Source organism: Solea senegalensis, linkage group LG3 (genome assembly GCF_019176455.1).
Source record: "Solea senegalensis isolate Sse05_10M linkage group LG3, IFAPA_SoseM_1, whole genome shotgun sequence".
In the NCBI taxonomy this organism is placed as follows: Eukaryota; Metazoa; Chordata; class Actinopteri; order Pleuronectiformes; family Soleidae; genus Solea; species Solea senegalensis.
In genome coordinates this window covers 9588252-9614656 of record NC_058023.1, presented here as the reverse complement: position 1 = coordinate 9614656, position 26405 = coordinate 9588252, and the positions used below count along the sequence as shown (strand labels likewise).

Here is a 26405-nt window from a genome sequence, read left to right as displayed (position 1 = left end):
AAAACACACACAGCCATGCATGTATTCACCAGAAAACGTCTAACATCAGTACCTCTGTTATGGTTCCTTGTGTTTCCAGGGCCAGGCACTGGTAGGCAGCCCTCTGTCTCTGGCTCGTGTGCAGGCTGAAGGCTGTGCTCTGTATCTCAACTGTGAGTTATGTGCCAGAGCCAGAGGACTGGGCTGTGAGTGGAGCAGGGAGGATGAAGCCTGCAGAGAGACAGCAACAAAGTGAGCACAACAGAAATAGCTCCATGAACTGGAAGACATCTAGATATGGGAATCAGAATCAGACAGAATTTTGATTATTTTGTTAACAGTGTGCTAATAGCTCACTCACTCACTCACCTTCTACTGCTTTATCCTCCACATGAGGGTCGCGGGGGGCGCTGGTGCCAATCCCAGCTGACATAGGGCAAAAGGCAGGGTATACCCTGGACAGGTTGCCAGTCCATCACAAATAACATAAACTCCACTACCACTTCACCAACTGTGGCCCATGTTAATCATTTTATTTCTAACCTTTAAAAGTGTTGTAGTTGACACGTTAGAGTAAAAATGTAGAAGAGTAGTAGTAAATAGTAAATATTAAAGGGGGGAAAAAAGCCCTTTTGAGTAAAGAAATTCACCACATACAGTAAACATAAATAAATAAGTTAGCAGAGCCATGGTCAAGTTTTTTTAAATTTTTCAACACTGATAGATACAATATGTGGAGAAGAAAGCACCAAGAAAAGATCTTAGTTTTAACCAAAACACAAAAATATGACATGATTTTTGTGTGTTTCCAGGCCTGGTCCAGATGATACAGTAGAGGAAGCTTTAAAGCAATGTGATATAAAGGAGGGTAAGTTCACACTATAATTCTGTTCTCATGTTGTCGTATTATGTTTTCACTGGTGTTAGTCACTGTTTGCTCTTCCCTCCAGGGCGTTGCTCCCCTTCCACCAGGGAGCTGCAAGTTTCCATTGGTCTGCGCCTGTTGTTGCCATGTGTTCAACTGTCTCCCAGGTCCTGTAGGTGGGAACATCCTCCTCACAGGCACACCAAACAACATCACTCAGACCTGGAAGTTACTGTCACAAAGGAAAACCTAGGAAAATATGTGTGCACATGTCAGGTAAACAGGCAAAACTACTGCTCTTGCCATACAGATATTTTGAATATATCTCACATGTGTCACAGTTAAACAGCTTGAATGATACACCTTCTTCTGTTGTGTTGCTATCTTCCAGGAGGCAGGACCAGATATGAGAGACCACACCTCTTGCCGTCGAGCAGCTTATCAGCTGACACTTGAAAGCCCTAGTGTTGGATCAGTGGCAACAGCAGGAAGTCGTCACGTCCTGGCTGTCTACATCCTTTTCTTCTGTGCAGGATTGGTGTTTGGTGTGTTTCTCCTGTACTTTCTCCTACGACGGCGTGGCATTGGCCGCCAAGGCCACCAGCTGCCAGATAATTCACTATCGTCGGGGAAGGGGCGGGACTTACTTGGCTCCTCAGCCACTCCACAGTCTCCTAGCAGTGCCAGCCTGCTGTCTGAGGGATTCCGACTGACAGAAAAAAGGAATGGAACAGCCAACACAACCACAACAACTACCCTCCTCAGCAACCAGGGGAATGGTGGTCACCATGGCAACAGTTACAGTGGCACCCTGATCCACAGCAACCCTAGCAATGGCCATGGGAATGCCCTGTATTCCAACAGCAACACAAGCAGCAGTAGTCTGAAGTTTCCTTCAGAAATTTCAGCTGCAGACATGCTGGATGGAAGGACAGGAGAGCGGGAGAGAGTGAGGCCCAAGGGGGGAGAGCAGGAGTCAGAGGAGGGTGACAAGGTGGATGAAGGGCTGGAGGACGGGTCAGGGGAAGGAATAAAAGGACTTGTGGAGGAGCTTGCCACCTTCCCTATCTTTAAATCATCAGCGCCACTGGCTCGGTGTGAAGAAAGTTCAATATGACAGGGTGATATATGTATACACCTTATTGACAGCACCATTGTGCACAGTCCAAATAAACTAAATACTGTTGGGAGAAATAAAAATGGCTATTGCCAAAAGCCTTTGAATGGACGCTGTGGCATGAAGACGGACTACAGAGATGTAATAAAAAAAAATACAAGGGCATGTGGGAGAGACATACAGAGAGCTGACAGTGTTGTACTACAATGTTACGATAGTCAGTTTATTGTGAGTCCCCTTTGAGTGTCACAGGTAAATAGATGTATCAGGTGTAAATAAATATGTAAATATAGTTGACCTGTGGACCTGAAAGTGAACATGATGTTGTCTACTTCCTATGTGGCAAAGAATCAAATATGAAATATTTCATGTGTGAACAAAAGCCATATCGTCCTTCCTAATAACCTGTGCTGTTGTGTGTCCTCTTGCCCTTGTCTCTAAATTGGCACTGTAAAAGAAAAGTGCGCTGTCTGTATCTCCCTCTCTCTCTGAAACCTTTCAAATCTACAGTGACCTTGGCAGGGCTGTTCCTGCCTAAACAGCCACAGAGGTCAACAAACTGACAGCTGCCCAGATGTGTCACTATTCACATTCACAATACCTGAGACAGAAGGCAAGTGATTTTCAAAAGGATGCAACATTTGTTTGCAGAATGGACCTTACAGACACAAACCCACATACACCTTGTTTTGTGACTGGATTTCAACATAAATATGTGTTGTTTTGTCATGTTGTTTTGTAATAAAGCTTAAAAAAAGATTTCATTCAACATCTGCTCCTTGGATTGAGCAACATTCCAAAAGTGTGAATGTCCACACATAACTACTGCGTGTATGATGGCAGATGATGAATGAATGAATTACATTCCATTGGAAAAATGTAAATCAGACAAAAGTTTTTATCACTCACCAGTTTACAGCTCAGTCATTCAGAAAGCAAACAAGACACAGCACACACTATTCAGAATTCAGATGATGGGACTTGGTTACATTCCTATGGATACCAGCACACATTGGGGTTACAGGAAATTAAATGGCAGACAAGGTTACAAAGGTGGCAACAAGACACACTAACATACAGTAGATTTATCAATTACATTAAGCAAAACTGAAATTAGGAGCATTATTAAAAAACAATAAGGAGGAGAAAAAAAATCCAAAACCCTAGGTACACAGGAAGAAGCTGGAAAGCTGAAACTGAAATATCAAGGACATACAGGATTAAACAGTTATGTTTATGTTGATTTCATTTGTCCTAGGCTATGATAATGTGAACAGTATAAAATGTATCCATGCCACTGAAAACTATACTTATTGTATAACATCATCATCAGAAGATGGGTGTGAGAACTTTCTTGTGAGTAGCTGTGCTCTCCATGTTCCCGGCTGATACAATGTCACCACTTGTGTGTATTCAGCATATGTATCATAAGCTCTATTAACCTCTATAAATTGGACTTGATATGAAATCTTAGTTTGATCACTGAGCCCTTACAAGGAGTCATGGTGGGTAAGAAAATTTGGTAAGAATACACATATTTTGCTACCTTCTCTCTACAGACAGCATAAAGAGACATCAATTGAATGAAATGACTCAATTTGACCAGCAGATGTCGCACTGTATCTGAATGTAAATATCTACAGGTCTGAGATGGTAAGTAAATCAAAATAAATAACACATTCATTTTGTGATGCTTTGAAGATGACAGCAGCGTTAGGCCAGAAGGACATGCAGGTTTAAATCTGAGCTGAGGGTGAATGATGATGATATGATACAGTGATGAAGTGCAAAGAAACGTGCGGTGACGGTGTGGTAAGTGAAGTCAGGTCTACTGAAGGGTGAGAAGACACCAAATGCCTCTTTATTTTTTCAATAGTCCTTATTTCTTGCTACACATCAACACACCCTCTTCCCTTCACGGAGGTATGGGTGGCTCTGAAATTATAAAAACATACAGATGAATGACATGCTGAATACAGTACACGGACCCGAGTGGCTCTCTTTGTACCGCTGCTGCCGGCGCTGGTCGATGACGTCAATGCGTAGCGACCACGTTTTTCGCACGCATCATCAGAGTTCAGGTATGCTTCAACGTAAAAACATGTAAAACTAAACTGTGTTTGTGAATAATACAATTTTATTCGCTCCTATAGATGAATACAAGAACATTTTTTGGATGGAGCAGCAGCAGGAACAGGGAAGCAGAGAGGAGAGATGACGGAGAGGCAGGTAAGACCTCCCGTTTGATATTCAAAACCCAGTTGTGTGCAAAGGTGTTTGCCCCCTTCCTGATTTCTTATTTTTTTGCATGTTTGTCACACTTAAATGTTTCAGATCATCAAACAAATTTTAAAATTATTCAAAGACAACACAAGTAAACACAATGCGTTTTTCAAATGAAGGTTTTTATTATTAAGGGAGGGAAAATAAATCTAAACCTAGATGGCCCGGTGTGAAAAAGTGTTTGCCCCCTAAACCTAATCACTGGTTGGGCCACCGTTTGCAGTAACAACTTGCAATGAGTCTTTTACAACGCTGTGGAGGAACTGTGGCCCACTCATCTTTGCAGAATTGTTGTAATTCAGCCACATTAGAGGGTTTTCGGGCATGAACTGCCTTTTTAAGGTCATGCCACAGCATTTCAATAGGATTCAGGTCAGGACTTTGACTAGGCCACTCCAAAGTCTTCATTTTGGTTTTCTTTAGCCATTCAGAAGTGGACTTGCTGGTGTGCTTCGGATCATTGTCCAGCTGCAGACCCCAAGTTCGCTTCAGCCTGAGGTCACAAATAGATGGCCGCACAGCAGAATTCATGGTTCTATTTATCACAGCAAGTCTTCCAGGTCCTGAAGCGGCAAAACAGCCCCACACCATCACACTACCACCACCTTATTTGACTGTTGGTTTGATGTTCTTTTTCTGAAATGTGGTGTTACTTTTACGCCAGATGTAGTGGGACACCACCAAAAAGTTCAACTTTTGTCTCGTCAGTCCACAGAGTATGTTCCCAAAGGTCTTGGGGATCATCAAGATGTTTTTTGGCAAAATTGAGACAAGCCTTAATGTTCTTTTTGCCCAATAGTGGTTTCCATCTTGGAACTCTGCCATGCAGGTCATTTTTGCCCAGTCTCTTTCTTATGGTGGAATCATGAACACTGACCTTAACTGAGGCAAGTGAGGCCTGCAGTTCTCTAGATGTTGTTCTGGGTTCTTTTGTGACCTCTTAGATGAGTCATCGCTGCGCTATTGGGGTAATTCTTGTCGGCTGGCCACTCATAGGAAGGTTGCCCACTGTTCCATGTTTTCTCCATTTGTGAATAATGGCCCTCACCGTGGTTCTCTGGAGTCTTAAAGCTTTAGAAAGGTCTTTGTAATCTTTTCCAGACCGATAGATGTCAATTACTTTGTTTCTCATTTGTTCCTGAATTGTTTTAGATTGTGGCATGATGTCCTCCTTTTTTGGGATCTTTTGGCCGACTTCACTTTGTCTGACAAGTTCTATTTAAGTGGTCTCTTGATTCAATAGGTCTGGCAGTAATCAGGCCTGGGTGTTGCAAGTAAAATTTTCCAAAGAATGTGACTAACCACTAGAGCTGCAACTAACGATTATTTTCATAATCGATTCATCTTTTGATTATTTTCTCGATTAATTGATTAATCTTTTGGTCCATAAAATATCAGAAAACCTTAAAAAAATGTCGGTGTTCGTCAAACCTTGAAATGATGATGTTCTCAAATGTCTTGTTTTGTCCACAAACCAAAATGATTAACTTTTAATGATTTCTTTGTTATCCAGAGCAAAGAAATTAAGAAAATATTCACATGTAAGAAGCTTAAACAATCAGAAATCTTGTTTTAATCATGAAAAAAGCTTCAAACCGATACATCGATTATCTAAATAGTTGTCGATTAATAATCGATTCATCGTTGAATTGTTTCAGCTCTACTAACCACAGTGACCTGATGATTTTACAAGGGGGCAGTTACTTTTTTGCATGGGGCCATGTAGGTTTGGATAGTTTTTTCCCCATAATAAATAAAATCATCACTTAAAAACTGCATTTTGTGTTAACTTGGGTTATCTTTGTTTAATATTTAAATTTGTTTGATAATCTGAAACATTTAAGTGTGACAAACATGAAAAGAAATAAGAAATCAGGAAGGGGGCAAACACTTTTGCACACAACTGTATATGTTTGATGAATTAATAGCAACTGTATTTTATGCATGTTATGTAAGACCTATACAGATACAGAGGCTGGAAAATATTCTGCAAATTTGTATGGCTCATTCTCTGGAAAGAAGTACATTAGTAGGAAAACTTTTTGATGGGAAACTTTATTAAGAATCAGTGTAAGCGAGTAACTTCATTGAGTGATTTATGTAAGAACAGAGTTGACACTGATAAAGTAAAATGTGAAATGTGTGAATAAAATGTAAAATGATGAGTTCATCTCAAACTTCTAACACTTCATCTGGTGTTCTGTAGCCAAAGTACTTGAAGTCTGTCATACAGAGTCGAGCTATGCTGGAACTGGGTAGTGGAAAAGTGTAGTAATCATGTTAAATATGTTTCCTCTGATATCGCAAATTATATAGCAATCGCAATTCCTGTCAAAATAATTGCAATTAGATATTTATTCAAAATTGTTCAGCCCTAGAACCCTCTGATGATACATCTCAACCTGTGAGCAGTTCATCTGGCTTCCTGTAGCCAAAGAGCTTAAAGTCTTTCTCATAGATCTTATACAGTGACCTCCTGTCCTCTAGAGGCACTGTTTTGAACCATGTCATCACAGAATCTTTCGTAGTCACATTGACATATGAAGGGGGAACCTTAATGTCATCCTGCAGCTTTAAGATCTTGAGTAGATGTTCAATGTCCTCTTGCATAGTTTCCTGATGTCCAATGAAATCGTACCTGAGGAATACAACAAACCAGTACAATAAATCGTACTATTAAACTATTGTTTATATTTTTCAAAAAAACTTGACAGTATATAAATATAACCTTACTGTATGAGGCAGGGGCTGCACAAACGGTTCATCTGGTTCCAGTGTTCATTCATACTCTGTTGTATCAGTCCCTTCTCCAGCACAAATTGAATAAAGTTGTAAAATGAGACCTGTAAGCCCAATGCAAGTGCCTCCTTTGCTGTTTCTGGTGGATCACTATAGTTGGCAAAACGACGGAGAATATATCGGCCAGGACCATGATAGAATAACTGGTTATTGCTCAGAAATTTGTTTCGGTAGGCAGAGATGAGACGGATAAATGGGTCCCGGACAAAAAGGAACTTGGTGTAGTGCTTCAGCTTTGCCTGTATTCAACAAATACAGTAAGTATCAATGATTTCTGTCATTAGAATACTGTTACTACAAAGTTAACAGCGAATAGGATTTGCCTCTTCAGAAATAAAAACAGATGGGGTGTAAACTGAAGGACACATGTGAGGACAATTTATACACTGACCTTGATCTCATTTCTTGGCATGGTCTTTAGGAAAGGTAGACTGTTGCCATGGACAGCTGCAGTTACATTTCTGGGATCACCATATGGTTCACCCTTTAGCAGTACGTAGATGATTTTCTTTATATTGGTACATGCCACCTGGAAATTAAAACAAGAATCAACAGCCACGTGGCACCATGAGGTGTGTCATGTTTTCATGATAACATTCATGATGGTTTCAAATGTGGTAAATATTGAGTATAAGGTTGGGTATTGCTACTGCCTTCCTGAATCAATTCCATTCTGATTCACAAGGTTCCTATTCAATTTGAGTTTGGATTAGATCCACTTTACTATTGATTAATTTGGAGACATTTTAGTTTATGTGCCAGTTTTGGTTGGTTATGAAGTGATTGTCACTGTACTAATGCTGCAAATTGTACACACTTTTAATTTCTCTACAGTATAGTCATAGGAGATCATTCAATCTTTAACCTTAACAACCCGTTCACGTTCAAAATGTACAGTGTAGAAGCATATCAGAGAGTCTGAAGTATTTACCAAGTGGTTGGATTAGTATACTGTAAAACGGTAATTATTTTTTTTAAAGCCAGCTCTACTGTTTAGGCTTCAAATGCTCTTTTCCTGTCAAAATGTCTAAATGAAGGAGTTTGTGTGTGGGGTATGTGATGGAGGAATACACAGTGTGTGGGGGGGGTGTATAGCCTCAATAGCCCTGCAGTAAGTAGTGTACTACGTGCCTGTGATTGAGGAATAGCATTGATATTCAACTGTATTTGCAATAAATAATATTTTCTTTTAGCCAAAAGTATGCTACTATATGTACCACCTATGTTCAGTGTTGGAAATATTACTTTAAAAAAGTAATATTATAGTAAAATAGTAAAAAAGTGTGTGTGTGTGTGCGTGCGTGCGTGTGTGTTACCTTGGGAACGTAACAGTAGATGAGACCATGCAAATCATCCACAATAAGATGGCCCAGCTTTTGGTATATCTCGTCTGAAAATTCCTCTCTGTTACCATCACACATTTTGTCTAAAAGCGTCTTTCTTTCCTCCTGCTCCTGATCCATCCTCCTAACTGTGACAGGAAGAATAATATTTAATGTTGTAACTTGTAACTGTCAAATGTTCTTGCTGATAGATTAATTCTGCTTTACGATGGCTTCTCTCTGAAGTACAATAATGGGTAGAAGCAGAAACTGTAGGTCAAACATCTGTTGTTGTTGTTTTGTCTCCACTACTCAGTGACAGAAATTAGCTGATGTTCACTGTCAAAAATAATGTCAATCCAAAAGTGATTAGAGGTGATGTCACAGATCCAACATCTACCAGAAATACACATTTTATATGGAATGGAGACCAAATTACTAACAATGAATGAACCCACACATTTACACAAACACACACGTTTTACCTGTCAGTCTTTTTGACAAGTCCCAACCGTAAATGGACAACATCACGAGAAAACAGGATAGAAACAATCCATATGACAGCAGTTGGAGCTTTCCTCTGCGAATATCCATGGCAGCTGGATTTTTGTTGGCTTATGTACATGAACAAGAAACAAAGAAAATAGATCTACTGAAATTAAGAATAACACCAATTATCTTATACAATTCTTGTTTCAGTGCTTTTCAATTTGTATCAAAAGAGGAGGTATTATTTAAATGCTCCTGAATACTAGCTTTGCTGTTTCCTAAATATCACACAATCAACCATTATTTCTCTCACCTTGCCTGCTCCAGAAGTCTCAGATGAACTGAATCTTTGGGAGAAAATCTCTGGACCTTAGCCTGCACAAACGTCTGTTGATGCTGTTTGAATTCTACTGAGATCCAGTGTGTAACTCTTCATGAGTTTCCAAAAACAAACAGTGTAATAATTATATTTATTTAGTAATTTGCACCAGATAGTATTGACTGAACAATATCATAGTTCAGGATGAACACTGTTTAACCAGGCATTTCTAAGAGATATGTTACATGAATTAATAGCAACTGTATTTTATGCATGTTATGTAAGATCTAATTTATATGTTTCATTCTCTGGGAAGAAGTACATAAGTACAAAGAAATGGAAAACTTTTTGATGGGAAACTTTATTAAGAATATATTAATCGAATATATTCGATATATTTCTAAACGTGATATAACACGGGACAATATCGCTTGTATCAATATAGTTCATTTTGCGTTAAAATGACAATACATGAGCCGCAAGTTCGCACCTATTTCTCCTCTCCCTCTCCCTGTGTCCCTACACACACACACACTGGGGCATCGCACTTGTGGGGGAGGTGAGAGGGTTAAACACCCATACTTTTTCTGCAGTTTTTCCTCAGTTTTGCACAAACGCCTCACTACAGTTTCTCTTTTCTGGCCGCTGCAGTCGTTCAGCTCGTGCTGAAGAGGCGGGAACTAGCTGGTTTATAGTTCACACACTACAGAGTTTTGACTTATTTTCCATTACTGTCAGTCACTTTTGGACATATGGAAGCCTGAAGTAGTCAATATTGATAATCAAATATAAGACATTATTTAATTATTATATCAACAAGCTGTGTTAAATATCTATGTGAAATAATTGAGAAAATTGTTCAAACCCAATTAAGCATTAATTTTCACAGGTACAATTTTTATTTTATTAATAAAGTCTAATAATAAAATAAAGAATAAATAAAGTTAAAATAAAAATTGTAACAGTATTGTATTTTTGAATTAATTACTGTATATTATTGTCATGCAGGAAAGAGATTTGTTTTATTTTTTTCAAGGAGCATTTTTATTTCAGTCACCACATTTGGCATGTGGCTTAAACTTATAACAGACTGTTTGTTTGTTTATTTTTTAAAGGGTTTGCCTCTGGAAAACATTTTATCTAATATGCTATAATGCTTTGGGGGAAACCCCAATTACGTCACAGAAAAAATATTGAGACATGTACACATATAATAATATGTGTTATACAGGGTGTCCAGAAAGTCTCTTTACAATTTTAAAAATGTATTACAAAGGCAGTTGATAAGATATCTTAACCAGATTTGTAATCAGTGGTTGTCAAATTTTTTTACCTCATTTAATACACCTCTTATGGGCCCCATCAGTTGCACGAAGCACATCAAGACGGTATCTTTTGCTTCAAGTCAGTAATTTCCCATATCTTTGTTCGTTACACGATATCTTTAACATAACCCGCAGTCTGCACATCCGATTTTGTCCTAATAAACCATTATACACATTGTGCCTTCTCTTGAGGAGTAGCCATTTTTTAGGTTTTCATTTAACAGTACCTCTTTCACCAACAGGATACCTGAAACACACAATTTCAATGTGATTACAAACTTTGATAAACACTGATTACAATACAACAAATTTGGTTAAGATATCTTATCAACTGCCTTTGTAATAAATGTTTTAAATTGTAAAGAGACTTTATGGACACCCTGTATAGTTGTGTGTATATACAACAAATATTTGTCTTAATAATTTAAGACCAGTACCCCTGTTTGCAGAGACATCATGGTCACCCCTGGCAGGCTGTACTCAATTCAAGTAAGTCGCTTTGGATAAGTCGCTTTGGATAAAAGCGTCTGCTAAATGACATGTAATGTAATGAGCTGTGCTGGAGCTGGGTAGAGGAAAAGTATAGTAATCATGTTAAATATGTTTCCTCTGATATCACAAATCATATTGAAGAATTGCAATTAGATATTTATTCAAAATTGTTCAGCCCTAGCACCATCTGATGATACATCTCAACCTTTTAGCAGTTCATCTGGCTTCCTGTAGCCAAAGAGCTTAAAGTCTTTCTCATAGATCTTATACAGTTTCCTCCTGTCCTCTAGAGGCACTGTTTTGAACCATTTCATCACAGAATCGTTGGTAGTCACATTGACATATGCAGGGGGAACCTTAATGTCATCCTGCAGCTTTAAGATCTTGAGCAGATTTTCAGTGTCCTCTTGCATAGTCTCCTGATGTCCAATTAAATCGTACCTGAGAAATACAACAAACCAGTGTCAACCAATGGTAAAAATTACATTTAATTAATTGGCAGTCAATAATGTTTAACATCCATTCACATTTTTGTGAACATTGGCAGTATTTTTGTGTGTGCGTGTCTATGAGTCTCTCTGAGCCAGACCACTTAATGTCAGTGGTCTGGCTTCATACAAACATTGCCTTACTGTATGAGGCAGGGGTGGCACAAACGGTGCATCTGCCTCCAGTGGGGTTCAAAGGGATTTCTCTGCTCAGTCCGTGGGTCCAGCAGGTATTGAATAAAGTTGTTAAATGAAATGCGTATGCCTGATGCAAGTGCCTCCTTCATTGTGTTTGGTGGATTAAGATGTTTGCCATAAAGACGCAGAATGTCTCGGCCATAGTCCTTGTAGAAGGGCTCATTTAAATGCTCAAATTTGTTTCGGTAGGCAGAGATGAGACGGATAAATGGGTCCCGGCTAAACATGAACTTGGTGTAGTGCTTCAGCTTCACCTGTATTAGACAAATAAAAATAGATGAATCCTTTGTCACTTGAATTGCTATTTCTTTTACAAAAAAGTATAAATTTATAAATAATAAAATGGGGGGGAGGGCTCAGTCATCACAATCAGGCAGAGATGTCAAAGATTCAATATGGTTTAAAAGTGGTCTCCAGGTCCTCTCAAATGAACTTAAAGATCCATTGAAAGAAAACCTAAGCCTTTCAAGTCTAATGGATAGTAGAAACTCTTTTACCCATCATCTGTGAGATGGAGGATGAGGGTGTTTCCAGGTGAGGAGTATGAGTTGCCTGGCCAACATGGTGGTAAGGGGCACCAAACAAGGCCAGGAGAGGCTCAGGAGGGATAATAGTATTATATGCCGTGCTAAGAGTTTTGAAGATTTTGCACCAGAATGTTGAAAGCATAGGACAGAACCAAAACATATGAGAATGGTCTGCTGGAGATTGTTTGCACCTATTACATGAGACACTCACATTGGGGTAAATCCGAGATAACAAATTTGTGTAGTGAACTTTGTGCACAACTTTACACTGTAGGAAGCCGTGTCTTGCACAAATCGAAGAGGAGTGAACCAATCGTAAAACCTGTTGCCAATAATCATCAGGAAGTGTGAATCCCAGCTCTTCCTGGGGAATCCCTGGGACCAGACAATGGGCTGTCAATAGCAGAACCGATAAGGCTGTAGATGCTAGAAGTTACTGCCTATGTTCAGGATCAAGAGACAATAAGGATTCCACTAGCGTTTCCGGGGTACGACAAGGGAATGCGGGGTTCTGGTTCAAGAGAGAGGAGTCAAGAGAGAGTTTAGAGGATGAAAGTTCCATATCTACCCATACTGGGCGCATCATATCATCTGTTGAGTTGTTAAACCAGTATAAAAGTTTATGAATATTACAGGACCAGTAACAGTGTAAGAAATTGGGCAATGCCAAGCCATCTAGAGCCTTGGGGAGCTGCAGCACTGATCTTCTGATGCGTGGATGAGGGATTTAGCCCTCCATGGGTCAAATAAACCTAAACTGATTTTGTATGCATCAAGTACGTTAGCTGACTTGGACAGCACCTGAGTATTAGGAGATCTGTCCAGGGAGGGGTTTTGAACTAAATTAAAATCGCTGCCAATAATTAAATAGTGGTCATCAACTTAAGGAAGAAACGAAAAAAAGCTTGTAAAGAAATTACTGTCATCCCACGTAGGTGCATAAACACAGGCCATAACCACAGGCGTGCCACAGAAATAATTACAAATTGACCATTAGAGTCCTCAGTGTAGTTTGATAATTTGAGCAGGTCTTGCGTATTAGGATAGGACCTCTTGCCCTCACAGAAAAGAGTGGAACATCTCCCCTATCCAAGGTCGTTTGATACAGTTAACAGTTAACAATGACACTTACAAGGTCATTATATGGACTTACCTTGATTTCCTTTGTTGGCAAGTGATCTAGACGCAGAAGCCTGCCATGGATATCTCCAGTTATATTATTGGGGTCACCATATGGCTCACCTTTTTTCAGTACAATCATGATTCTCTTCAAATTGGTACATGCCACCTGTAAGAGCGAGAGTCAACAGACATGTTGTAACCATGAAACTATACTATATACAGCAATGCATTGCTGTATGGCCCAGTAATGGCCCTTATTTATCAAATGTGGGTGTGGCATTTATCTGTATGGACTTTGGCGTAGTGCATGGTCAAATCTTCCACACTGACCTGGTGGCTTCAGTGTGGACTTGCAGTGCAGTCGCTGGGTGTGTGGATAATTCTTTGTACATCATTCTAATGCAATAGCCTTTTACATGGTGGTTCACAGACTTAAAATAGATATTGCATGCCAAATGGTGAAATTTATTAGAATCTTTGAATGATTATAACAATTATAATAATATATATGTATATATAATAACAATTATCTCAAATAATCTACAGCCACATATTCAGCACTTAAAAATATGTATTTAAGGTGTAAGATTATACTTTATCTTATTTAGAAACCAGCCTACATAATTACCAGCAGTTAACATTAATTCACGCTGCGAAAATGGAGCTCTGTGTTGGGCTGCTGAAGGGCAGACGGCTGTTTCTGTGAGCAGTGGGGGAGACCCTGCTGTAACCACCTGTGTGTAACATGACTTTGATATGTGAGATTCTGTATAATATACAGACAAACTCATGCCCGCAAAGCCCTGACTAATGCAGCCGCATCTGTGTGGACAGTTTCTGAGGGCTGGTGCATGACTCTTCATCTTCATTAGAAATTAAGAAATATCTATTGTACTATATGTTAAGAAGCTGATAAAGAATAATCTTCGAGTTAAGGGACTTAAAATAGTTAAAGAAATTAAAATATCATTGCCAATAAATATTATGTTACGTACGTATTTATGATAATACATATTAGAATGTTGTCATATTTCCATGCTAAGATTCATTATGGGTTCAAAGGTCAGTCATGCAGAAAGGCCTTTGTTCCAACCAGGGCTCGAACCCGGGTCTTCTCACTGCAAGGCAGGAGTGCTAACAACTACACCACTGTGTGGTCCAGTTCAAAGGTATAATCAATTAATTACTGTTTATGCCCAAAATGCTTTTTTCCTGTTGTCAAAAGAGACTCAACCAAACATGCTGTTGTAATGTCATGAAGTGTGTTCTGTGTCTTCATGTGTGGATCACCTTGGGAATATAACAGTAGATGACACCATGAGTGTCATCCACAAGCAGGTTGTTCAGCTTGTGATGACTTTGTTGTAAAAATGTTTTTTTCTCAAGATGACACATTTCATTTATCAACTTCATCCTGTCCTCGTTCTCCTGATGTATCCTCTTTTCTGTGATGAGAAAAACAAGAATATATGTGCTATATTATTGTTATGCTTTTGGCTTCTCTCAGAAGGAAAATGACAGGGAGGACAAAGTCAAAAATCAAACAACATCTCTCTTTAGTATGACAAATATGAACCATTGTACTGCATCTCAAATACAATTCACAATAAACCAAAAGTAATTAGAGAAACTGTGCAAATGTTAGATGTGTTTTTAGCAATGCTGTAATGACCACACAGCATCAATGTTTGGCAATCGCTTAATGGGAACACATCCAGAAAATACAGGAACACTAAGGCAGTTGTAAAATAGAAATAAAAAAAACAGCTTCTACAGGATTAAAAGGTCATTAGTTTGACCTACACTTAAACTTGCAACAATAGCATGGTGGAACCCTAATTTCATGTTGCCAAATATCGCCCACCCCGTTACTGTTTTCCCCTGCCTCTGCAGTGATCACGGTGTAGGCATCCAAAACTTCCGGCTGCTGGCCTGGACCTCCAGAGCGACTGATACTCCTGTTCCATTCCCATCAGAATGTGGCTGCTCAATGCTAGATCTGTAGCAAATAAAACTTTTATCCTGAACGATTTCTTTACATTCCATGGATTGGATTTCCTCTGCATGACTGAATCTTGGTTGACTGTTGGTGAGTCCAGTGCTTTCTCTGAACTTTTACCAAACAACTGTATATTTTTTAATGCCCCAAGGTGTCAGGTCGGGAGGGGGATTAGTGGCTGTTTTTATGGACAACTTTTATTGGCTGGCTCCTCCAGCTTTGAACTGACATTGTTTTAGCTTGGTTGCTGGTACGCTGAGCTGGTAAACTCAAGTAGACTGGAAAATAGAGTTCTTGCTCCAATGGGTCTGGCTCCAACTAACGAATGTTTTTAACTATAAATTACAGTATTTAAGGACACAATTTAAGGACACAAAAGTAATTCCCAACACACATATGCTCATGCACAAGCTAATGTTATTGTGGTCTGTCAAATTAATATATTATTATGACAATAGTATAACCGTTACCTCAGTTATAATTATTTTTGTCAAAATTATTACTACACTGCGTCATTTCAGATATATCATAAAAATAATTTATATTATACTATATATATTATCATTATTACTATAGTTAAAGGTATTTAATTGTTACTATCCCCAGCTATTACTTTTAATATTGACACCAATACAATGCAACAAGCAACAGTGGTACCATGTATTCTTCATTATATTCATTTAATTTGCTCTATGCATTTTATCTGTTTGTTTATTTAGTCATTTACTCAGTCCAGTCTTCTACTTACCCCCATGGTCCAGTCCCCCTTTCCCTGACCTAACCTCACCAAACTCCACAAGCTCCACATCTCCCCCTCCTCTAAACAGATACATAAATGCAAAGTAATATCAGTAGAAAAAAACAACACACATCACTGGAACTCATCCCAGTGGGACATGGGGTTGCGCTAGGTCACTGAAGTACCTGCAGGCATTGACATACAACAGCTGGACACAGACAGACACACACACATTTTACCTCTCAGCCTTTGCGACATGTCCCATCCATAAAAGGACAACATGATGATAAAACTGGATATAAAAAATCCATGTGACAGCAGCCTCGGTAGTAGTCTGCATGCTCCCATGGCTACTGGATTTACATTGTGTCAGCTTATGCTATTGAACAAGAAACAAGAAACTTACTACCACCCCACCCTTAAATGGAGGGGGTTGGGAATCCCCAGAAAAAAACCCACACACATTTAACAGTGATGTCCAAAACAAGAGCTGTTTCCTGCCATGGGATACCACACACTCATCCTTGTTAGGGCTGTCATTATTACGGATGAGTGTCTACTTTTTTTCCTGGCTTAAGGCATGTTAGACAGAAGGGAGTGTGGGAGCAACCGTGTATTCATAAGGAGGTATTATTACACTGATACTGATACAAATGAGAATCAGTGTAATACCATGACAAATTTGTGAATCCAAATTAATACTTAACACATTATAAAGGTTCAATTTATCTTTATGTCCCACAAACATTTCTAAGCTATTATTCAGTGGTCATTATAGATATAAGATGGTATTGCTGTAATAATGCTACCCTATTACAAAATAACCATACTATCACCATATGTTGTGAAAGTTCATTATGTCTATTGATTGCAACTAGTTTTTTGGTTATTTTTTTTAGACAAAAGGAAGTTTTTCTTTACCTTGTTAACCAGTTTTCGGCATGTGTCTTTCTGTCAAATTTGACAGTCAAACAACTGATAAGGCACGTCACCACCTGACATCAGGTGAAGATTGTCCTGTTACATTTGCAAGGGTCCAGTACATGTAGTCCAGTCAAATAGTTAGCCCATACCAAGCCTTACAGCCATAAAGACATTTATTTATATATTTTACCATACCACTTGTTTGGACTCGTTTTTATTGTGAGTCCACAAAAATGTGTTTATGCTTCAGATAGTCTTTGTCAATAATACTGAGAGTGAATCTGGATGTGGGATAGGATAGCTCCAAGTGTGACCTTTCATAGAGCCCAAGATCATGACTGTACATTGAAGCATTTTAAGAATAGCATGGGGTCCAATGGTCTCCAAATGGCACACTTTTGGTACACTTGACCTGACTCGCCTGGTCTTATCTTATGTAAAGTACTCATTTTCTTCAGTATAAATTTGGAATGGCACTGGGTGTGTGTTTGTTTTCTTTTGTGTTGTTAAGTCAAAGTTATGATCAATTTTATAGCGCATTTTTAGTAGTGATATAAAGTAGTGATAATTGTGCAGAGTTCAATCAAAATGTAACATTTTGAGTACTTACATATTTTCGTAAAATATGAATCCACAGTTATGAATACGGAAACACAGTTATGAGTACAAATCCACAGTTGTGAATTTACGAATCTGCAGCAGTCACATACAGTAACTCCCAGGCATTGTGTATTGAGCAGAAGATTCACCAATTTCACACACTGCGCATGTGTTCACAGCTAGCACCCAGCTAGCGCCGAGATGAACGAGGAAGAATTATTAATTTAGTAATAAATTAGTAAAATAAAAAATGTGTTTCCGGTTGGATATTCAACAGACATTCGCTCCAGATGTAGTGGCACCCTCCTCCGTTTCCACGCAGTGATAGCTGCACGATCACAGCTTGTTCAATGTCTGACGCATCGCTCTTAACTACCACAATCTCATTTAGTTAAACTTAAAGATTTAAGGCACAGGATTCGTATTCATAACTGTGGATTTGTATTATTTTTTAAATCCTATTCTCACGGTTGTCAATGTATGTGCACATCTTCGACAGTTATCTTACCCCATATATAAGACACTCTATATCACAGATTCTTATAGCCTCTGTAGGTTTTAATTTGCATACGCTCAGCCACTCTTGTTTTTATTTTAATTAAAACAACATACTTACATAAAACAGATCAGATTTAATCACTGTTTAGCTATTTAATCAGTGTGTCTTAGTTATTAAGTACTTTGAAGTCACAGGTCCTGAGCTTGGGCTTGCCCTGGCGGCTGTACCTTTCATGGCTATTTATTATTATCATTGTTATTATTGTTATTATTATAATAACAATAATAATAAAAAACAACTTTATTTGTATAGCACCTTCCATACAAGGATTGCTTGTTCTTCACAATAAAAGGAAAATGCAATTTAAAAAGCAAGTACAACAGTAAAAGACAACACAGGGTGGAATAAAATAGGAAAAGGCTAGAGTCAAGAGGAAGGTGAAAACACTGAAAATCCTTTCTTTGTTAATTTATCTGTCAACTGGGTTAGGGTTCATGTCATGCAACAAATCACAGAACTTAGTTTTATTGCATTTTTAGAAAGTACCCAAACTGATGCAGAAAACAATAATTTTCAAATTCATAAAAGTACCATGGCCATGACGACCCTAAATAAAGTGGCAGGGCTTTAAATGAAAACAGAAACTGTTTTCTCTTTACTCCATAAATCACATTTACTTAACCCTTAGTACTCACACGGCACAGATCAGTGCCTCAGGTGCACCCATGGTAAATTGCTGGTGGAGTAATACACAACTCCGTAAAAGAACATCCTGGGGGTGATTTTATTGGTCACATATGTTTGGGGGGCAGGGGGGGAGTGGTTCGTTTTCTTACGTGTTGTTGGTTTGTCTTATGTGTTGTTGAGTCAGTTACGATTAATTTTATATCACATTTTTAGACGTGATATAAAGTAGCGATAATTGTGCAGAAGTCCCAAAATAGACATATTTCCAAATTTCACAACTTCAATCATTTTGAGTAATATTTGCTCAGGTGTGTTTAGTTTATATAGTTGGTGAAAATGAAAACAATTTTTCATCAGATCGCCTAGGTTGTGCTGAAAAAAGGATATAACAACTCTATATTGCACATTCTTATAGCCTCATATACTGTACATTTAACATAGTAATGGAAAAAAGCAGCCTAAATGCTCTGTGTCCTAAGGGTTAAAGACGAAAAATATGTGCCAGGCCTCGAAATATTAGAAGTACTACAATGAGGTCACTGAACAGGTCTGTCTAGGGAACCTGACAGACCTGTTTGGCATTCCAACAAAAATGTGCAATGCCCACATGACATTAGCCAGCATCTCACCCTTGTCCACCAGATTTTGATGCATCATATATATTTATATATATAAACAAGTGTGAAACAATTTAGCCCAAATTATTATTTTATGGATTAATCACCCATTTTTCGTCAGCTGTTGAAGCTTAGTTTTGTCAAGACTATAATTTTGGTGTAGACAATGTATAAATTTTAGAAAAAGATATGAAAATCTCTTTGTGGAAGACCCTTTGTGTTTCTACCTCTATAGTGTCGGGTCACAGTTACACATGGTTACACAGGAGCGCAAGCTTGTCAGCTATAAGGGAAGTTGCTCTTGCTTGGGCATCACTGTTTTCAACTGTTGTTGGTTTTACTCTGCTGGTTGAGGTTTGGGTGTAGCCTTGATATTTTATATGAGTTGTGGGTTGAGTATTTCAGTACCTTCATTGTCTCCGAGGATGGTGTTTCACTATTAGTGTGTGAAACCATAGATTGTTTCGTGCTCCTTTCCCCTGTAGGCTAGTTTCACCCTTCTTTTCTTACTTGTACATTATGCTGTAGGTGTCACTAAAACATCTTGTTTATCTACTCGCCCAGCGAAGCATATTGACTGTCAGAGCCTTATTTGCACTCTGTAATACTGGCCAACAACTAAATTGCAATAATTATTTCAATTGATCTGAAACACCAGGGAAGAATAATTATATCAAGGTAAACATAGTGAATAACAAAATCCTAGAAGTCACTATTTACATCCTGGATGTAGTGTTATGTGTTAACACACCTGTGCAGGGCCTACATTTGTTTTAATGGAAGTTTGAAATGGAAAGAAATAGATCAGTAAATGATGACTAATGGCGTAGTGCATTCTTACAGTACGTGCAAAGTGTGTGGACATAAAACATGCAATATGGGGATTAGGTAAATTGGACAAAATTCGCCTATCACCCTATGTCAGCTGAGATTGGCACAGCACCCCTGTGACCCACATATGGAGGATAATGTGGTAGAAAATGGATGGATGGATCCAAATTAAACAAAGGTGTAAGAGTGAATGGTTGTTCGTCTCTACATGTTTGCCTTGCACTGGACTGGTGACCTTGTAGTTAGTGCAGGTATTGTATGTATTTTGTTCATACTTCCATAGCTTCCAGTATACTTCTTTCTTCTTTAGTTCGTGTCATGACTGGTAATAGAAAAATAATTTTTAAATTGCCAAGAACCAGGGTAATGTCAAACTTAACATTTATTCCAAGTCAGCTGCAGTCAGCCCACACTTGTATAGATACTGCTTTTAACACATAAAATCTAGCAGTATTAAATATCGGGTCAGGGAAGGACCTAAATGCAGTACACAAAGGCAGGCATACAGTTGGTAACGATGTTTATTTACCACAATGTTCAGCAACAGTTCAATGAAAACCCCGCAAGGAGAAGCTGGGCTCACTGGAGATCTCTGGTTGTCTGAGCTCCGTACTGTGGAAAGCAGAGGGAACTCCTTGAGCCCAAGATGACAAGTCTACACAAGGGAGATGACAGCTCCAGTGTAGGGCTGTTCCGCCACTGGAACAAGCAGGCAGAAAACAGGCAGGGAGCAGGCTGAATACGTTGTCAGGGGCAGAAGGCTGAGTAGATCACCGGGGGAGAGACAGAGCAGGTAGGTCAAGGACAGGCAGGGTCAGTACCGGGGAATCAATCTGAATAACGCTGGAGAGACTAGTATTGGTGACATAGAACAATCTGGCACTTAGTGAACTGAGAGGTGAGTTTATATACTGGGTTGATTGGTGATCAGAGGCAGCTGAGTGCAACCGGTGGGGAGAGTTGGACTAATAAGCAGGGAGTGGCTGGCAGGGAGGTGAGGAGAAGGAGGGGCTGGTGATCTTAGGTGAATGAGATGACAGAGAGAAGATCATGACACGCTGAGTGAGTGTATCCAACAAGTTAATCAGTGGATGGGCCAGAATTTTCTCCAGCTCAATGCAGAAAAGACAGAAGTCATTGTTTTTGGTCCCAAAAACACGAGGCTTGAGGTCAGTGGCCAACTTGACTCACTGACACTAAAAGCCACAGACCAAGCCAGAAATCTTGGTGTAGTTATGGACTCAGACCTGAATTTTAACAGCCACATAAAGACCATCAATAAATCAGCCAAATGATCATCTCAAAAACATTGCATGAATTAAAGGATTTATGTCTAAACAAGACATGGAAAAACTTGTTCATACATTTATTCTTAGTAGGTTAGATTATTGTAATGGTGTCTTTACAGGTCTCAGTAAAAACTCAATCAAGCAGCTGCAGCTCATCCAGAATGCTGCTGCCAGAGTCCTGACCAACAGCAATAAAATGGACCATATCATACCTGTCCTTAAATCACTACACTGGCTCCTTGTGTGTCAAAGGATCAAGTTTAAAATCCTTTTACTGGTCTACAAGTTACTGAATGGTCTTGGGCCTAAATACATGTCAGAGCTGCTTGTTGGGTATGAAGCATGCAGGCCCCTCAGGTCATCAGGGACAGGTTTACTCAGTGTCCCCAGGGTCAGAACCAAGCAGTGCAAAGCTGCATTTAGCTTCTATGGTCCTCACCTGTGGAACAAGCTCCCTGAACACCTGAGGTGTGCACAAACTGTCAGCTTGTTTAAATCAGGGTTGAAAACATTATTGTTTAATGCAGCTTTCTGATATCGCCAATTTTAACCACTTTAACGTTCACATCTGCTTGTTTAATGATGTTTGATGATTTTAAATTACATTCCAATGTTTTGTTCAATTTAATTTTGTTCAACTTGGGATGGCCATGTATCCCAGAATACATTTCGGCGGAGCATCGCAGCAGATAATAGAAATATAAATCTGAAATAAATATTTTTCTGTGTCCCGGAACAAAGTTTTAAGATCATTTGAGGCGAGAAATTAGTCTTTTAGAATTCAAATATGTGGTTTGTGTATGAAGATATGACGTATTTATAGTTTGGCAGCGACGTTTGTCGGAGGTGATCAGCTCCACCTCTGTGGGCGCTCGGCGCTCAATGTGCCCGGCACAGAGCAGCGTTACCTCGGCCTGTCCTGATGAAATGATCCGCTGGCTCAGACGTCGCTGTCATTACATGCTCGGTGTGATCCATAGATTTGTTGTTGATGTGTTATTTTGTTTTTAATGGAAACGTTTTGACCTGACGGTTTGAAAGTTTGTATATTATTAATTTCTTTTAAATTTCAACTTTGAATGTTAGATTTATATTAAAGTCGCACGGTCATTGTATCTGTACTTAAATATAATATGTAAATATTAGCTATGTAGAGTAGTATATATTTGTACATGTCATATATATATATACACTACACCTCACTATTCAATGCTGTACTCTATCTATTTTCCACATTGTATTATTTGTATTGTATATTTTAATAGAAATAAATTAATAAATGAAGTTAAATATTTAAAATGTAAAAATAATAACAACATATATATGCATTTATTAAAAGTATTTCATATGTTCATTGATCAACACCGTAGGTGGCGGTAATAAGGCTGCAGCACTTGGCGCCAGCCACCATTCAAACAGCAGAACAATACATACATACTTGCATACTTGAGTATTGAGAAACAACCACATACTTGTGTGCTCCCGTACTTGGCAAGTATATACTCCCAGCGTACTTCTCAAGTATATACTTCCCAAGTAAGCAAGTACATACTTGCTAACTTGAGTATTGAGAAACGGCGAGAGTCCAGGGTGTTCTGTCAGGCAGTTTTAATTCCTTGTGACACTGATACTGATGAGTCAGTTTAAGAAGGTGTTTCTTTGTTTGTCCAGCGTGTGGTGACGGTGATCCGGGTAATGCGTCACACAATGCGTGAGTATTCAGTTTGTTCTGTGTCAAGTTTCCAAGAACAAAATGTGTAATTTGTAATAATTGACCGATTGACAGGTTTTATTGGGACACCTCCTGAAAATGCAGGCAACATGAAAGCAGTTTTAAAACAACAACATTTTCAGAAAAGAAAACTGCCTTTGCAGGTTAAAGTGTCAAGTATTCAGTGTCCAGTCTTACACTTGAGCAGTAGCACCACCCTGTGGCTCTCTTTGGAACCCTAATTGTTATTGTTAAAACCTGTGTTCTTCTGTTTCATGCAATGAAAAGGGTCTATTATGCCAGGTTTATTCAATACATAAGACATGAGGCTGAAGCATTACATGCATGTGCTGTATGAGTTAAACTCATTCACAGTTTGCTATACGACTTTCAGTCACATAATTTCAAAATCTCAGAGCTTGTTTTAATTATTAAAAAAAAAATGTTGGAGAATTATGTCTTGGAAATGGCTGCAGGTGGTAAATTATACACTTCACATGATAAGTGTATAAATAGTGTATAAATTAAGATATAAAACGGTACTGCATGTTTTCATTTCGACTGGACTATAATGTGTATGCAGTGCACTATATTTTATATACATACAGAAGACTGATTGACAAAAAGTCACTGGCTGGAAAAAAAAATACAGGAAGTAAAACACTCATAGACCAGTTTGGACCAAAGTCATGTCAAAGAGGTCCGGAACCTCCTCTGTGATTATTTGGAACTACAAAATAATTGATTAAAAACTCTTGTTAACCTTGGGATGACAAAGTTATAATGTGTCATTTCTACTGAACCTCTGCATTCATGAACATAGAGGTTGTATTTGTAGGTCTACATCTGAAGTGCAACACTTTCTAATTCAGGTGCAGACAAACTTGACATCTTTTTCAGACATTTCACTCTGGCAGGGTTTCCGGTCATGATCTCAAAAGTGCTTTGCCGTTCAGACTCAACAAGTGCCTGCAGGAAAGAGAATTAAAATGGTTAATCAAATGATGTATCGTTAGTTGTTCTTTCCCCCATTTACAAATTGAATTTGATAAAAGGATTTTAATGACTCACCCATTCAGATGCAGTTTTTGAAAGTCAAATTTTAAGGTATAATCATACTGACACTTTGCGACTACTGAAGCTTTCACAGCACGGTTGAATACGTCCAGCCAAAGTGTGTCACTTAATAGTTACACAAACACTTCTGAATATGGACTGTCACAAAGGGCATGAACTGTGTGGTGGCAATTCCATAGGACTGAAGCTAAGCGGTTGTAGTGATGGGACAATGCGTTATATTATCGCTTATCAGGATGAAAAGCACTTACAATAAGTTCATAATGGTGAATTCTATTATCATGTTAATCATTAATTAAAAAAGAAAATCTTTTCTAACTCACATGCATACAGTCCCTGTGATCTATGTCTTAATGTGCTAATGTAAATTGCCTCAATTCCACACTATACTAAAACTAACTTACCACAGGTAAAAAATTAACATTTCCAACATTTTTATAACATCAGCACAAATGTCACAACTTATGATTGCACCATGGAGGTGGTGTTTATCATGGATATGAGGAGTCCATTTGAAAGCACTTGGAAGACTTTTCTTACACCAATTACTCAATTAATAAGTGTAAATGGAAGTTCTTTTAAAAATAATATATGCTCACTGAGACTCACAACAGAATCCAACAATATATTTACCAGCATTTCCTTCTCTTTGTGCGAGTTTGCGAAGCTTCTTGGTTGCTGCCGCCATAGTTTGTTGTTTCAGATGGAGGGTCAACTGTAGGAATACTGAGAAATGTAACAGAAAGTTAAATGGTGGTGGGACAGCTGGAGCTGGTCATTATGTCTTACTCTGTAAACCTCAACTGCTTTGTAGGGCAAGGTCATAATACCTCATTATGACCTATATTGGAGTCAATTACGTAGTTACATTATAGAAAAGGGCCCCAATAAAAAGGTTGCCAATGATCAGGAGACGAAACAGTAACACAGTTTGAATGTCACAGAGAAGTGCTCAGAATATCACAGTCTCCTTTTATCCTCCTAGAGCTAGTGGTTATACTGCATTGAATTGTAAGTTCACATCAGGTATCAGTCACACAACACAAGATGAAAAATCAAATAGAAATGTTTATGACAGTCACACTTCTGGTTACTCAGCAGTAACCACATTTCCAGATTTTCCCCATCAGCTCAATGCAGTACAGCTAATTTTCCCAGTTACTCTAATGCATCAGCATTTATATACTATATATTATATAAGCTATATATTATATTATCTATCTCCCCAACAACCTCATTCCCCTAGTTCACAGAGTTTACCCCACAAAGTTGATTGGCACATCCTACGCCTCTGCTTAACGTACAGACACAATTCTCTCCTGTAAAAATTTTATTGTGGTATCATTTCATTTTGGTAGTCCATTGTTGACTCTATACCATTAATCAACATGTATTAAACATGCATCAACAGATCTACTGTTCCCAGCTGCTTTTCATTTTTATTAGATGGTCCTGACACACATGTGTAAGTGCAAGCAATTGTAAGTCTATGATGTTAACTTGACATATTATCAACAAATAATCAACTGAGAATTTATCATACTTGTGATCATATAGTGACAGACTAACCAGAAGTATAGTCAACTAATCCAAGCACAGAGAAGCAGTTATATCATGGCACTGATCACTGTGTTTTTGATTGTATCATGCCATGAGGCCATAGAGAATAACGTCAGTTTTGAATTAAATGACAGATTGTTGATGGTAAACTTTTAAAGCACAGTTACAGTGCTCTGCACTTAAAAGACACTCGTGTTATACCTGTTGCAGACGGTCAAATGTAAAGATGGCTTCTTGTATTTATTCGCTGAATTAAATCCAACAGGGAGCAGTATAGGGCTACCTGGTGGTCTACTGTAGTAATGCTAGCGAGCTAATGCTACCTTAAAAACCGAAAATAAGAAAAATACCACGAGCATCGTAAAAGGTAATAACGTCTGGGTGCGTTTGTTTGTTTATCGGCAGCTTGCGACATACAATGAGTTATCAAGCGGTAATGACAATAGTAACAAACACACATTGAGAACAACATGTCCTAGGGCAAAACAAAATGCAGAAGACGCAATTGAAAGAAATAACTGCTTCCTTGTCTGGGCGTAGTGATAGC

At 38.6% G+C, this 26405-nt stretch overlaps 3 protein-coding genes and 1 long non-coding RNA gene across 5 annotated transcripts in view; 1 reads left to right on the top strand and 3 right to left on the bottom strand.

Annotated features, from left to right (window-relative positions):
• Positions 1-2720, top strand: part of sema4f (sema domain, immunoglobulin domain (Ig), transmembrane domain (TM) and short cytoplasmic domain, (semaphorin) 4F) — a 52263-nt gene extending 49543 nt beyond the window's left edge. For both annotated transcript variants that reach the window (XM_044020182.1, XM_044020181.1), the window contains exons 12-15: positions 80-231; positions 792-847; positions 930-1120; positions 1236-2720. In XM_044020182.1, the coding sequence (XP_043876117.1) occupies positions 80-231; positions 792-847; positions 930-1120; positions 1236-1961 (1125 nt within the window). In that variant the 3' untranslated portion in view covers positions 1962-2720. The remainder of the gene's footprint in view (positions 1-79; positions 232-791; positions 848-929; positions 1121-1235) is intronic.
• A 3606-nt stretch (positions 2721-6326) lies between these two features.
• On the bottom strand, positions 6327-8912 carry LOC122766360 (carbohydrate sulfotransferase 12-like). Its single transcript, XM_044021134.1, has 5 exons — positions 8851-8912; positions 8360-8514; positions 7435-7572; positions 6978-7282; positions 6327-6882 (listed from the first exon to the last, which is right to left on the bottom strand). Exons 1-5 carry the CDS (start codon positions 8891-8893, stop codon positions 6642-6644), a joined length of 882 nt encoding a protein of 293 aa, XP_043877069.1. The 5' UTR covers positions 8894-8912; the 3' UTR covers positions 6327-6641.
• Positions 8913-11190: 2278 nt separating this feature from the next.
• LOC122766094 (carbohydrate sulfotransferase 12-like) lies at positions 11191-16413 on the bottom strand. The gene is made up of 5 exons (XM_044020708.1): positions 16303-16413; positions 14616-14770; positions 13357-13491; positions 11623-11930; positions 11191-11431 (listed from the first exon to the last, which is right to left on the bottom strand). The coding sequence occupies exons 1-5, from the start codon at positions 16409-16411 to the stop codon at positions 11191-11193; spliced, it is 948 nt and encodes a 315-aa protein (XP_043876643.1). The 5' UTR covers positions 16412-16413.
• Positions 16414-23513: 7100 nt separating this feature from the next.
• LOC122766361 lies at positions 23514-26377 on the bottom strand. Its single transcript, XR_006360062.1, has 3 exons — positions 26060-26377; positions 24932-25024; positions 23514-24190 (listed from the first exon to the last, which is right to left on the bottom strand). It is a non-coding gene; the product is annotated as an uncharacterized LOC122766361 (long non-coding RNA).
• Between the last annotated feature and the right edge of the window lie 28 nt (positions 26378-26405).

Excerpts from the sequence above, each read along its gene's own strand:
- LOC122766360 (XM_044021134.1), bottom strand. The coding sequence starts at position 8,893 with ATGTTGTCCATTTACGGTTGGGACTTGTCAAAAAGACTGACAG. Across the intron at positions 7,573-8,359 it reads TCTACTGTTACGTTCCCAAG|GTGGCATGTACCAATATAAA; the intron begins GTAACACACACG and ends TTTAATTTCCAG. Across the intron at positions 6,883-6,977 it reads TGCAGCCCCTGCCTCATACA|GTACGATTTCATTGGACATC; the intron begins GTAAGGTTATAT and ends TGTATTCCTCAG.
- LOC122766094 (XM_044020708.1), bottom strand. The coding sequence starts at position 16,411 with ATGGGAGCATGCAGACTACTACCGAGGCTGCTGTCACATGGATTTTTT. Across the intron at positions 13,492-14,615 it reads TCTACTGTTATATTCCCAAG|GTGGCATGTACCAATTTGAA; the intron begins GTGATCCACACA and ends TCGCTCTTACAG. Across the intron at positions 11,931-13,356 it reads TGCCAACAAAGGAAATCAAG|GTGAAGCTGAAGCACTACAC; the intron begins GTAAGTCCATAT and ends TGTCTAATACAG.